Genomic DNA, 15,204 nt, shown 5'->3' with positions numbered 1-15,204 from the left:
GAAAGCTCTCTTGTTTGACAGAGAAGTTTTTGGGATAAATTCATAGTAATAAATTACTTCTAGCAGGAGCAATAAACAACAGTGAGTGCCATTCAGCAGCACAGTGCAACCACGTTAAGTTTGCCACTTTGGCATCCACTGCACATAGCAGTTAATCTCTGATATGATTCTTCAGTATTTTTTGTTACTGTGTCCTGGCAGAGCGTTTGGTGACTTACAAGACCTGATGCCTTCCACATGCCCCCTACTAAACAGTCATCACTGAAAGCTGCATTTGCCAAAAGTTATCACGCGGTTGTGTTCCTGGGACCTCTTCAGCAGAGTATGCCACACAGGACAGTCATACTCCAAAAATGAGAGATCAGAGCCTTGCGCTGGCTCAAGAGTGTCACATTCATCTAACTTTGCCATTACAAAAATGCTTAAGCAGCAGCGAAGCCACAAACCTCTCCTACAGCTGTCATCTTCTGCTCAAATATGCAAGGTTAAAAAGGAGCTGATGTGAGCAGAGACCATCCAGGGAACCACAGGCTATTTTGTACGCTCTGGTGTATCACAGCGAGGTGCTCAGCTGTATGTTTGGCAGTAGTCCCGGGGTTTTAACAGATGTGCAGCAGCACATGAAATTCAGATGGCCTAAGCTGTCAGCATCCCCAGACTTTTATTTCAGCCAACCAATGAATGCTGCCACTCACACAAAAAGGATCTCCAGCTTTGAAAACTTTACTTCTGCGGTTTTCTGCCCTGGATATAAATATAAAGCAACTCTGTTTTCAGATCAGGTGCTGTGCTTCTGTGGCAACATTTGCCTGAAAGGTGGAGTGGACAGCCAGTGGTCCAGCATCATCTGAATTTCAACCTGCTTCTACAAGTAGGCTAAGAGGTAGAAATTACCCCAGTCACGCACGTACGATTGTGCAGGATTTGGTTCATATGTGTTCCCCATGCACATGTTCTCCTTTTATCTTATACTTCAGAACTGGATCCAAAGCTTAAATGCTGGTGGAAATCCTTTCTTCAACTTCAGTGGACTTAAGATCAAACACTCTGGGTTTGTTTACCTATAGAAGTCATTCCAAGAGCTTAAAGAGGATTGGGCATAACTGGGAATTGGGCTCTTACAGATGCATTTATATCAGCTGAAGCCTTTGGTACAGGTAGGTGACTATAATGCTGTTCCTACTCCCAGCCTCACATCCCTTCTTTCATATACACACAGACACTTGTATAAAGGGTCATCTCTTAGAGATGGTGCACATTTGGGACAGTTGTTCTTCTTCTAGCTCCATTTCCTTCCTGGCTTGTCCAACAGCCTGTCTCTAGTGATTTTTTTTTTTTTTGTCATTTTTTTAAACTCTTCAAATTATTAATATATTTCTTGTGCCAGAATTGAACATGGTGGATGAGTCTGTATGCTGTCAAACATTACAAAATGCAGTTATGTACACCAGCTCAGGATCTGCTGCAGATATTCTGTCAGCATAAAATTTTAACAGTAAAGATGACATTTTATAAATGATCAAACATCTTTTGTACAGTACTGGAGTGCCTCGGTTAGGAGTAGCCAAGACTGTGAAACTATATAAGCAAAACTTGTAGGCAGGTATTGCTTGGCATATGCAATTTGCCAGACAGAAATTTGAATGGCACATTTATATAAACGGAATGAATATTTCAACACTCTGTAAAATTTTTATGAATCCCTTTCTGTCTTTTCTGGCTTGCTTCAATCCATACCTTAATTCTGCACAACCATTTTTATTTCCTGCAACTGCAGGGTACAGGACAGAAATGAAGACTTAGATGATAGCGCAAGGAAACTCAGCCTGCAATTGACTCTGAAGCCTTTTTCGTATCATAGAAATACAACCACAATCAGACATAAAAGTAGTGACCATACAGTATTTCACATGGAGCAGCACCAAAACACATTCAGCTACAAAAGTTTCAACCTTCAGTTCGAGTTCTATTTGTTGCACGTCTGTTTGGACTATACTCTTCACTGCAGAGGTTTTGTCATCGTTAACAGAAGAAAGCTCTTTGAAAACAGATGAGATGGCTGCTTTGGAATGGTGTCATCAAGGGCAGTTGGTTTTGATTTATAGGTTCCAGTTTCCATGTCCACTGGTAAGGCTGGAAAAGGTCTCTGCCCTAGTGACTATCCATACAGACCAGGCTGTTGCAGGTGTGTACTTAAATGAATGATAGTCCACAGTGTCTGAGCATCAAAGTAGGTGGAGAAGCAACATTTTAAAAAAGCTGAATGGATCTTTTAAATCCACACATAGATTTACACACAGACCATAACAAGGATCTTCCTGTGAAACCATGTGAATCAGTCCTAAGACCCGAGTGTAGTGATGAGGCCACTAAGAGTCCTGGAGCTGTGTCTCTCTTCAGTGGGATTGTGTGCATCAAAAAGTTTAAGACACTTTGCTCTTTGATTCTGCTCAGATGAATTTAAGAAGTGTCCCAAACAGGGTGCTTTCCACTTTTTATCTTACAACTCCTTTTCTGTACCCAGCAGGAGCAGATTAGGATCTAGTCTAAATGGGGAGGTGTACAAGTACAGTAGTGTTCACATGGTGATGACTCGTGCCACATCACATTGAATTTACTGGTAAAGTGCTGTTAATCCCCTGAACTCTCCCCAGCAAAGTCTCACCTGTCTCCAGCAGTGTCTCAAGTCACACTTGACCATTTGAGAAATAAACCCACAGCCACCTAAGAAACAAATACCGGACTTGCATTTCCTCATTTGTGGACTTACTTTCATTTTGTGTGTGGGAGCAACACTGGGCCTTTTTCTTTACCTTCACACTCTTCCGTGCTGATAGGTCATCTATCTGCAGCAGTACACCAAGGTAACTGTGTTGCCGACATGCCCCAAGGCAACAAATCTTTATAGGCTGCTCCAAAGCCCATGTGACAAAGCGCTGCAGACCATGTCTTAGTGGATCATCACCACATTACAAAGAAGAGTGCCAAAGAAAACACCAATGCAAAAACAGTTAAAGCAGCAGACGAGTTCTCTGCTCTCTGGAGCTATAAAGTCATCACCCTCAAAAAGAAATACTAGCTGAACAGTCCGCAGCACTTTCCTCAACAACTAGTTAAGTTGCTTTAAAAACAAAAATGAACTATTTAAGAAAAAAGTGGTACCTTTCCTACAGAAGATCCCAAGTAGCTCTGTGCCCTCCAGCAGGGTGGGAGGTTTTGCAGCATCTGACGGCCTTGCACTTGCAAGAACCAGCAAATCACTCTGTGGTGGGGTTCAGCTCTGGGAAAGCTTCACCAGCTGAGCTAGATGGGCCAGCACATCCCCGAACAGAAAGGCAAGGACAACTACTGAGAAAACAATGATGGCTATGTATTTCATGTTACATTTTAACTCATAAAACTCATGCTGGACCCATCCCACGGCACTGACAGCATCCACAAAAAGGTCTTTGAGGAAATGTGGGTTAAGATGTAGCCACTTACTATAGGAGCAGCCGAAGACCTCAACTCTCAGTCCTATCCGCCCACCGACATTCCACTTCAGAGGGACGAAGCGCAAGAAGCGGGCTTTCATGGAGTGCAGAAATTTGTGGTGAACCACACTGTCAGCGTTGCTGTTCCCTGTGAAAACCTGGAAGGACAGAGAGTCTTGGTGAGACATTTAGCACCAAGAGGTGAATGCAGCACTCTGAATTAAGCCTGTGAACTGCCATCCCTCTTCCTGATTCTCAGTCTAGCAAATTACTCAAAATTACTTAAATTGATTGTCAAGCTTTCTTCCAAGTGCAGAGTCTCTTATGGAGGGAAAGGAGGGAGACAGCAGCACACAGAGCACCTCAGCAGAGTGGGGGGATGTATACAGGGAATTAGAAAAGCAGGTTGTAGATGGGGGTGTTACAGAAGATGCTGCATAATTTCTCCAAACCCAGGATATTCCTGTGCACCACAATACTCCATTGGCCCCTAACGTACCCACAGTCCCTTCAGCGCAGTGAAGGATGGGGCCCAGTTTAGCCTTTGGTGCATTCAGGGTAGCAGAAAAAGATGGTCACAAGGCACTAAGGTTGGCCAGACCCTGGGAAGATGAACAGGAAAGTGTACATCTAGATACGCCACAGAAAACTCAAGCAAGACACAGGAAGAGATGAAAGCCTGAGTCAGTACACGGGAGAATCAGCATTTCGACTGTGTTTGCACCCAAGAGAGGTAAAGCTTGCAAACAAAAATAATTTAACTTTTTTTCTTGCCTATTTGATTAATTGCCTGCAACTGCAAGCCAAAATTAATGGCCCTACTCAGAATTATCACTCAAGAGGAGGAAATTCTCTCATGGATGAAGAATGACTGCAGGATTTCAAAGATGAACGTTAAGACAAGCACCTAAGCTCTGATCCTGCGTGAAGTTTTTCAGTTCATCTTTACACCCTTACTCTGTAATATTGGGCTAGGAATATCACAGACTTCCTGCTAACTTCAGAACATTTGAGTAACTCAGCTGGGATTTAAATTTGAAGCTAACAGTTTTGTAGAATGTGAAAACCAAAGACAGAACTCTCAAAAAAAAAAAAAAATCTCACAGGAAGGCTGTACTTGTAAGAGGTCCTTCGCTTTGTAAGTATACAATTTCATCACAAAAAGTTGTACCAGTTTTAAACGCTTCTGCAGTTCAAAAGCTGGCACCATTCATCTATACAATACAACTGCAAGCACAAATTGGAATAACCCCAGTAAAGTAGACCTACAATTCATTCCTGATGGCCGAAGGATGAGTTAAAGAGATTGGGGGTTTCATCTCCACTTTGAAAAAAAGGACTAATTAGCAACTGTTTAAATTTTTACTCAAATGCAAGCATTCCAACTTTTTTTCCCAAATGTTGTTAAAAATGGTGTAAAACTTCAAATTCAGTGTGTTCTTGTTTTACTAAATGCAGCTGCTATTGTTTTATTAGAACTGTATTCAATAAAAAAACATCCTTGAACATTTCTAAGGAACAATGCTTTGAAACCATACCATGCTTTTTTCATTTCATCTTAAAAACTCTAACCTGGGAAAATTCTCTTATCTGCAATAAGCCTGCATTCATGACTGGGTGGAAAAGACAGCATATATCTCAATTCCTAAAACATTCTTGCAAGTGCATTTCATTGCTGGTATTGCTTGCCTCTAAAGACAAACAATTTTACTGAAACGATCTCTCTCACAACCCCAGTTACCTCAGTGAAGTGAAGTGAAGAACCACCCTTAAAAACATGTGATCTGTAAAATTATTTTTATTAGGAGCTTATCAGGCTGCAAAGGGTATATAATTCGGCTATCCCAACTGTTCCCAAAGCTTTGCTTATCCTGCATCTCTTATTCTGAACTTTTTATGCACAAGATCTTGTTTTCTACAAGTATTATGTGATGGTTAACTAACCTCTCACAAATTCAGCTATATTATATAATTAAAATTTTTTGGATGGGGATGTTTGTTGACCTTAATTCAAAGTTAACCACACACAGCAGTTCAGCAGCCTTGCCCATCAGATATGTTTTGAGAAGTGCCACAAGTAGCACTTCAAGATGTCCTGGGCTTACTCATACTGCTTTCCAGATAGGAGCCAAATTCAAATTCCAGCAGAGAGTATTTCAGAGGGTTTTTTCCTTATATTTTAAGCGAAAAATCTTGTTCTTCCCCGTAATGAAACTGTCAGCAGAGAGTGTGTCTTTTACTTTTTACTATTGTAATTTGTACATTGTACAAATGTAAGCATACGAATGCTCATATTTGTATTAAGACACTCTTGGATATATGATGGACAAAGGGAATTGTTGTTTTCTGTTTGTTTGCTTAGAAAGCTCATCTTCTTGGAATCCTGTGATTATGTAAAAATCCCACCTTCCAAAAGACAAAAAAGAAAGAAGGAGGAAGAAAGAAGAGAAAGAACAGAGAGTGAGCAAAGAGTTTCCGTTCCTCCCAATTGTGAAGAAAAGCTTAAAATGCCATGACTAGAATGCAAGCAAAAGCTGAAAATTAAGAGACAAAGGAAAAAGTACACCTTAATATAGCAATATTGTGAAACAAGGGGATGTGTTGTTTTTTTCTCATAATCCTCTCGTACACAAGGCTGTCAATACTGCATATTGCATCACAGGCCCACAAGGTAATAATTTTTTGGTTTATATTAAAAAAAAAAACAACATTCCGGGAGAAAGACCAAGTTGAAAAGCACAGTACCTCTAGAAATATCTCCTTGCAATTACAAAGTAATGGGGACTAGGTGATTTACGAATACGACTGTGTGCTAAACAGCCCCCACATTCCTGCCTGGAAAGCAGGTAGAAACGCAGCCCGCGCCAGCGCACAGCGGCACGCTGTGATCAGTGGGCCCTCGTGGCCACTGGAAAACCGTAGAGGCAGTTCACAACTACCTGTAACTGTTGGTAAGGGCAGTCTTGACACCTCTCTTGTTGGGCAAACCTATAAAGCCATTTTTTGCAAAGCTTGTGCAAACTGCACGCCCAAGCACAACGCACAGGAGCATCACCGCTCCTCGCACACACAGAGGCAGTCCTCTGCCTTCAGGCAGATGGTGTGTACAGCACACTTCAGGGACTGCCTGTGGAGTCAAAGGAGCTTTGTGGTTTTGCCAGGTAAAACAGAGACAGCTATACCCCGCTGTCCGCAAGCAGACCCAGGTGCCGAACCCGCAGGCATCTGTGCTAGATAGTTTCCTTCACAACACCTCAAGGAAGAGCCAGAATTACCCACATCTAGCCTCCAAATCAGTTGACTCCAAACCTGATGTGCAACTATGTAAAAACATCCTTCCCACGTTGAAATAGTCAAGGGTAAAAATAAACTCTTCAAAAGTCCAATACATCCCTTACAGCAGTGTTTCTCAAGCTTCTCTAACAACCAAAGAGCCAATGACACTTTTTTGGGAAAAAAAATCCACAGGCAATGCTGTACCATCGATCTGCGCCTACGAGATGGTTTTGCATGCAGCTGGCACATCACTGCTTGCTGCTAACTGTGGGGCATCACTGTGTATGCCTTTAGGACTGCTTTGATTTTCACTTCCAACTCCCACTGCTACACAGATCACCTTCCTATGTTTTATGGACCACCTGTGGGCTGTAGACCATTAATTGAATAACAACAATTGCCACAGATGGTCATTTGAAAACTTAGATCCACAGCTGAAACAGAAATAATCCATCCATTAAAGAAGATGAAACAAAGACGCAGTACCAGATTTCATAGCCCTGGAGGTTCAAATATTGATTAACAGTAAACTTATTGGTGAGAATGGCAGAAATACTTCCTCTTGAGAAACAGCCTCTAATACAACTTGTTATTGATAGGGATTAATTCACAGGAACAAAACAACAAACTAGCGAAGAAAACAAAGCACCCACATGCCATTTCCCATGCAACACAGTCGCTCTGGGAGGGAGCATAACATTGAAATCTGTGGTTTCTTACAAGCCCTGTAAACACAACAGACTGATGATTTACCTGGGAAATTCTGCTTCTGGCACTCTATGGGGGTTATAAATCAAAAAGTTCCATTAGCACCAAATATTGCCACCAGCCTTTTGAAGGCAAAAGCTTTTCCCTAGCGCTAGCGGCTGTAAGGTTAACAGCTTGCCACGGGCAGGGCTGCCTCTCAGACCAAGCTTGTTTCATGATGCCTGGCTGCATGGTGCCCCGCTGTGACACAGGCCATGGCATTACAGTAATATTTTATGAGGCTTTTTTTATGAGGCAGAGAAGGCAGGTCCCACTGGCATGAAGAGGTGAGCTAAGAGCAGCAGCAGTGGTTCGGAGCAGGGTCCAACCAGCCCAGTGCTGCCTCTTCAGCAGCGGCTGTCAGCACGTAGGGAAGAATAAGAATGACACAAGCATATTCGATGCTTTTCCCAGTGCTCAACCCACCCGGTTCATGGATTATACTGAAGTAGAACAAAATAGAATTCCAGTTTAGATGAAAAAGAAAACTTTCAGAAGAAAATTAAATCTCAAAACCACCGTCGTTACTCGGAATTTGGATGTATGACTCCCTCAGGAAAAACAACAAATCAAATGAATAGGCTGTTTATACAACTCTCCCATTCAGAGGGATCCCAAAAGCTGTTCAAGGGCAGTTCAGGAAAATGTCATGCAACCATGGCGAAATATGACAGTTGTTTAATAACCCTGCAGACACACATTTGCTTCTCTACCTCATGTATTAACTCAGATCTATGCCAGATCATACCAGTGAGATTTGATGTGCTAAACTTTAGATAGCCCTTTGGCCAAACTCTTAGACTGGTCTCCACCTTTAGACAGACAAGTGGAAATTGGGTGCAAGAAAAGTGTCTGCTCATGAAAGCCTAATCAATTCAAAAGTTAGCATCAGACGCGGGACTTCATCTCAGTCTCCCCTGCACACACACTCTGCACAGCAAATGGCAACTTATTTACAGAGCTGCAGAAGGTGATTCCCATAATGACTCTGCTGAATATATTTTGCTCTCCCACTTTGTTAGGCAGGTAATGGGATGGGTTCAAAATGAGTATGCAAGCAGCAATATAGGCACAATCAGCCCTGAACGGTGAGCAGGCAGACCTGAGGTTAACTACCTTCTAGGGGAGATATTTTAAGATGTATTGAATACTCTCATTTCTGCCAAAGTCACTCTGATGAACTGAGCTGAGGAAAAAAACAGAAGATCAGATTATGAATGTGCAGAGGGCACATAACACAGATGTTAGCAATTTACAACATTTCAACCTTCACTGAAAGAAATACAAGCACAGAAAAGACCACTCCACCTTCAAATCTCACCTATGACATCACAGTATGCTGCCTCCAGTGCCTAAAGAAATAAGGACAGGAGCGCACTTAATTCAAGCTATCCAGCAGCTTAGTGAAGGAACCAAAGTAAGATAAAAAGCAGCTAAGCCTGTCATAAATCCCAAAACCGCAATACTTAGAGAAAAACAATGTCATTCTCCCTTTTAAACTTCCTTACTAGGATGAGAAAGATCAGGAGCTAGGAGTTAGCAGTGTGACACAGAACATGCTTCCTGGTGTATGCCTCTCAGGACCTCCTCAAATATTTGAGTGTACATGCACTTTAAAGAAAACATGAATTTCCAACTAAGAAACAACATGAAAATCTGAAGCAGGAAGGAGAAAGCATTGCCAAGCTTTTCACATTTTGTAGGTTGAAATAAACTCTGACTCAAGGATAGTTTTTCTCTTCTCCAGAGGCAACAGGATTTTAGTTCTGCTCAAAGTTGCATTACCTGGGATGTAATTCAGTGGGACTATGACCGAAACCAAGTTCAAGTAAGGATCCTTCAGCTCTGCTTGTGTATGTGGAAAAAGACTGCATGCTACCATGACAAGGACACAATACAGCCACAAAGGCACCATATGGAAACTCAGCAGCCTCTGATTTTAATGGGATGCTACAGGTTTTTTTTCACATAACAATTATACCGCATCAGTGCCTGCTAGCAACACCTTGGGCCTGGACAGGTTTGTGGTGACTTTTTATAACAATGATAATTAAAAAATCCATTTAATTTCTGCTGTGAAATGAAAGCAACTGTCAGTTCAGGCAATTCTAGAAACTGCCCCCTTCACCTCAGCCCAGCCCTAAAACTGAGAGGGATTACACACAGATGTAAAAAGAAAAAAAAATAGAGAAAAATGTGGAAGGAAAAAAACCCTAAAAGTCTAAATGTTCTTTTTACATTTCACCTTTCCTACATACCGTGCATGTCAACAGCGAAAAACGTTGCTTTGCTTATGAAATGCAAAAAGCCCTGCCCAACACGTCAAGCCAGAACTGTTAATATCTCATCACAAAGAAACGCAGTGAAATGGCTTTGCTGTCATCTCAATCGCCCCGTGTCCAGACTGGGAGCTGCTAAAAACTCCACCTCATTTGGAGGGTGTGTTAAGAGCAGCTCTCCAGCACAGGGGTTCATGGCAGGACCTGGCCCCTGGGAGTTGTCCTCTTTCAGCATGTGGCCTTAAAAATCCTTTTGCTATTAGAGGGGGTCAGACCATGGGGAGAAGGAAAGGATGACAAGGAGGACTGCTCAGCTCCTTAAAGAGCTGCAGTTTAGATCTTTGTTTTCACCTACCACGCAGACACATTTGGCACATGGACTGCAAACCTATGCGTTGTGTTTTCTCACTTCTCTGTCTCAAGAGGCAAGTTAAATTTTCTTTCCATTTTATTTCAACCAATCTCTAAAAACAAAGTACGTTTTTACTTCACGTACAAGAAACTTGCCTGCTTTGGAAAGTCAATGGGATCCTTTTCCACCGATTTAAGCAGGTTTCAGTCTGAGCCCAAGTGGAAACGGCTGCCAGCTTGGTCCAGGGACCGGAGGGTGGGATGTGTCCTCTTAGCACATCACTCGCCTCCAAGCATCTCCTCCTACTTCACATCTGTCTTTCCTGTTAACGCACCATGGTCTTCATGACAAAAGGTAACCAGTCATTTCTGGTTAACAACCTTCTGAGATGAGTTGCCTGTTTCCAGGCTCATGTTTTCCCTTCCAGGTTGAACACTATGACTCTAGCTAGTCTAAAGCCTATCGTACCTTCAGAAAGAGAAGCCTCCATTTTGCATATGTTTCTTTTCTTCTTTCCTTCAGCAGCTACATTTTCCTCTTTGACACACCCATCCTTGACAAGAACCTCAAAAGAATATCCCCAGCACAGTGTCAGAGCTGCTATTAGAGAGGAGCAGCGGGGAAAAAATACAAGAGGCACCTATCAAAATTATACTCCCATATTATCTGAGGAAGTGACAGCTTCCCTTCCCATTCCTCCACCCCAAATGGAGAAGAAAAAAAAAAAAAAAGTTGGTCTGCAAAGAGGCAGTTTAACTTCCCTGTACAGTAAGAATTAAAACGAATGGCTGCAGTATGGGTTATCAAGCAGGGGGCCTACTGAGAAATATGCATTACACTTGTTACTTATTGAGGGGCTGACTGCTGTGCTTCAGCAATGCAATGTCCACCTGGGTTCCTAAGCATTAGCTAGCCACCTCTGAGCTACTGGCAGTTTCTGTACATAGCAGAGTAGTCCAGGGGAGAGAAGATACAATAATGTGGCAGGGTCCATACTACTTCATCACTTCCTTGAATAATCTGCTCAAGTGGGAAGGTTATTTGCCTCTGATCTACCCCATTACACTGAATGCATACCCTTCTCTCTGGTTAGTTACTTTCCAAATACAGGAACAAATACTGTTAACAACATCATTAGCCTCAGATAGATGACTGCCCAACATAAACCACATTTATATTAAGGATATTGTTTATTATCTTTGTGCTAACAGTTAGTAGAACTATTCACAGATTTTCCAATAAAAAACATAGGTATTTACACTATCAAAATATTTTGCAAGAGAAAATGGTTTTAATTTTTTTTTAAAACTATCCATTAAGACAATCTATGTAATATTTTGTTTTAGACAGGTCTGCATCAATCCAGAAAACATCAGTTTAATGATGGCGACATTAAGAACATGAAGCTTCTTGGGTCACTTTAGGACAATGAAACATTTCTATCTAGAACAAAGAAAATGAAACAAAATATCGCAGGACTTTTGAATTCTTTGTGCTTTTTTTCTCTTCTTTTTCTCCTGTTCTGATTTACCCCTAGTAAATTCTAATTTCTTTTCTTGTTTTGGTCAGCAGCACCTGTCAAAATGCTGGATTTCTATACTGGAATGGACAGTCTGATCTTTAAACAGTTTTTATTAGTTAGTGTCAATCTGTTTCCAGAGTCTGACAGAGACTTGGCAAAGTCGGAGGTATCATATCCACCAGAGACCGCTCCCAATAGGCAGCTTAGGTATGGTATCTCTTTTGAAGAAAAGAGAATTTACCAAATGGATAATATATAAGCTACATCGCCTGACCTCAGGACAAGAAAACGGTCCCTGTCTTCTTCTATTTACTCGTACAGATGTAGCCCAAGTGTCTTATCCAACCTGTAGTTGGGCAGGCTGCCCTTCTTCTTCCCAGCAATGGGTCAAGTGCAATTTCCCTGCCCTAGTGAGACACTCTTTGCATACAAATGTGATGTTGCATCTCACATATAGTTGCATTTCAGTAATGGATAATTGATCCCCATCTTTAGTTTTTAGAATCAGCTCTGTCTTTGAAGCACTTGGAGGTGAAGCTGTTATCGCTGTTATTATTATCACTGCTACATAAATTAATAATAATGGAAGCAAGCAGCAGCAAAATTAAACCCGTAAATTACAAGTCTAAGCTAAAAGTCGGCAGCTAATTCCTGTTTCTGCTCAGCCTCCTGCACTTTATCTTAAAGGCAATCCTACATATAGATAGTATTTTAAGCTATATCACAGCAAAGGATATTTCCCCAGTACCTTGACTAGATTAACCTTAGCCAACAGACTGAAACTGCCCTTTCCACTGCCAACATTAATCATAGATTTCAGCTGTTCTTCTGCATAAATCTCATGGAGACCTTCATGCTTTACATTAAATTAGTGGGATTAACAATGCAGTGAATATGTTTGTGTCTGGCAATGCTGGGGAACTCTGGGAACCTTCCCTGTATTTAGCTTCATCAAAGTGCATTTAAATAGCTAACGCTGTACACTTGGTATCTCTCTGGTTATAATTTGCCAGACGGATCCAGCAAGATGACACCAGAGAGGTGTTAGTTATTCCATGCAACAGTGACCTCAGATGAATATTGTGCTTCATTATCTTACATTATTTCCCTGTTATGAAGTTTGATGGCATTTTCATTTGGATCAGTAAAGTAATATCCTGTGGAAGAAGATAAATAGGTAGGCTTGATTTTCTCCAGTGTTTTATAACGCACTGAAATGCACTGAAATGCATGTGCATACACACATATTTTTTGCTATATGCTGCCTTCTGTATTTCTTTTTTCTCCTTTGAATAGGAGAAAGTTCACATCCTAGCCAAGATAACAACAGTTAAAATCGCAAAAGGGCTCTGTAAACTGCCTTACTCAAGATCTTCTCTCAAGAATGCCATCATCATAAAGTACACAAATATGAGGTTACAAATAATACTAACAATAGTGGCTCTTTCTAAGGTTTGTTATGTTGTGCTTACAAAAACACATGTCAATGTAAATTAGGAAAAAATATATCTTTTTGCCCATGTATTTCTCTAGGCTTTTTCAACCATGTGTTGTTAAACTGCAAATTCTTCTGTGTCGATACACCATGAGTTACACCCTGTATTGGTATAAATCATTACCGCACCCTTTAGAGCAGTGAAATCATGTTCATGTACATCGGTCATAGTCTTGGCCTAGTGAGTTACAGAGACTTCTCTCTTACCACAGGAGGGTTAAACCTAATTGACATAGCTTCCGCCTACAAAACCATTACTGTAATGTTTGCAGTATCCTACATTGGAGTCTTGTCATTCCGCTTTCACATTGGGGTCTATCATTGAACCACATTAAACTAATCTCCAGGACACTAAAGCAACTTAAAGAAACCACTTCTCTTCCCCTTGAAATAGAGTAAGATGAGCTTTTGCAACATCTCTGCGGGCATATGTGCAATGTCTTCCAAATGTGTGTCTGCCCATTAAGTTTCAACCGCACATTTTATTACACCAACCACACCAAAAGATCCTCAGCAGTAGGCTCTGAAGATCATGATGTTCTCTAAACTACAGCACGAAAAAAGTAACTTTCTGTTAGTGATCCAAGGAGAAGGTAACCTAGCATTCTGACTCTGAAGTGTAAATTTTGCTTGTATACACAAAAGGCCTGTAACTGTTGTTGTGGTACAACATTAAATGAAGTCATGATACATTCAGCAAGCCCAAGATCACAGTAGGCCATAAATAAAAAGTGCTCCATAACTTTTATTTTGGAAATGGAAAGAGGACACGAAATCCTCAGTGAGTTGGAAATTTCAGGACTTGTAAAAAACATATTTCAAAATGAGCATGATCACTGTGTTGTTGAACATAAGGGAAGGAACATGAAAATTGTTTCTTGCAACAAGAGGAGTTTCTGTGCAACAGAGGTTTCTGTAAATATGTAAACTGGGTTGCATTATGCTGGACTGTCCCTAGGACCTTTGATAAGAGCTGCATTCTTGTCCCTTCACCAAGCAGGATCATCTTAGAGAAAGATGGTCTTCTCATCCTCTAACAACAAGATATGTGATGCTGATTTACACAAAAAGATCACCAGTTTTTAAGCCGTTGTAATGGCTCACCCATAGAAAGGCAAACAAAGACTGCTAGTTGTAATCCTCTGCTGTACACTTCAATTTAAGAAAGGAACAACAAAGAATGAGGAGTAGAAATATTCCTAAGCCTTGCACTCCGTGGCACTAGGTTCAGGAGCCTCACACACCATTTTAGAGATGTAAGAATATTAAGAAAATCAGTTTATTTCTGTATGGACCTGCAGCCCAAGATCTACCTTAATGGATACTTTTAAAGAAATCGAATCAGAGCTATGGCTTAAGTGAGGGAAAAGGTTTAAGTGAAAGGAAAAGTAGAATGATGTTTTAAAATACTGTCGCAGATGGCGTGAGACTGCACTTCCTTCATAAGAGAGAAGCATCAATACACTTTATTGATAGAAAACAGTGAGTTAGAGTTTAATGGTAAATGCGACAGTGGTTTAATAAGATTCGATGGCAAGGTACACTTGATTATTTACTGCATAGAGGACAGGGTCAGACAAAACTGTCAGGGAGACCGTCCCGTTGAGCCATGAGGTTCAGAAAGGACCCCCTTGCTTTCTAGACTCGTTCTCAGAGAGGAGTCTGGGTGCGGCTGGATCCAAACCTAGTCCCAGACTTGGTCAACGGTTTATGTCTAAAGGATTATATATGTGCAATTAATCCTTTATATCACGTAGCTAAGATTTCAAAGTTTAGCATGTTATTACTCATTTACCAAGGATCTCTTGTGGCAAGGAATCTCTCAGCCTCGAGGAGTAACCTTGAGAGGCGTCCCTACTCAAGGGGACATCGCACCATGCAACCTGCTGCCCTGCAGGAGAGCTTAACGGGCTCTGGGCTGTCCACTATTTATAGAGTAAGATGATTGACTTATATTTGCATATCAGCAAGACGTTTGGGTCACTGCTCCAGGCAGCCCTTGGCCACTGTGTTGCCATCCGTCCCCAAAGTCCAGCATAAGCTGGATGCAGCCACCACCA

The 15,204-nt window shown here is 41.3% G+C and overlaps 1 protein-coding gene across 1 annotated transcript in view; it reads right to left on the bottom strand.

Moving 5' to 3' along the window:
• Positions 1 to 15,204, bottom strand: part of CNTNAP5 (contactin associated protein-like 5) — a gene marked incomplete at its 5' end in the record, with an annotated part of 228,899 nt that overhangs the window by 164,171 nt on the left and 49,524 nt on the right. The window contains one exon of the mRNA XM_009323543.1: positions 3,484 to 3,631. Within this exon, the coding sequence (XP_009321818.1) occupies positions 3,484 to 3,631 (148 nt within the window). The remainder of the gene's footprint in view (positions 1 to 3,483; positions 3,632 to 15,204) is intronic.

This window comes from Pygoscelis adeliae, unplaced genomic scaffold, assembly GCF_000699105.1.
Source record: "Pygoscelis adeliae isolate BGI_AS28 unplaced genomic scaffold, ASM69910v1 Scaffold664, whole genome shotgun sequence".
In the NCBI taxonomy this organism is placed as follows: domain Eukaryota; kingdom Metazoa; phylum Chordata; class Aves; order Sphenisciformes; family Spheniscidae; genus Pygoscelis; species Pygoscelis adeliae.
This window is presented reverse-complemented; position numbering and strand designations above follow the sequence as displayed.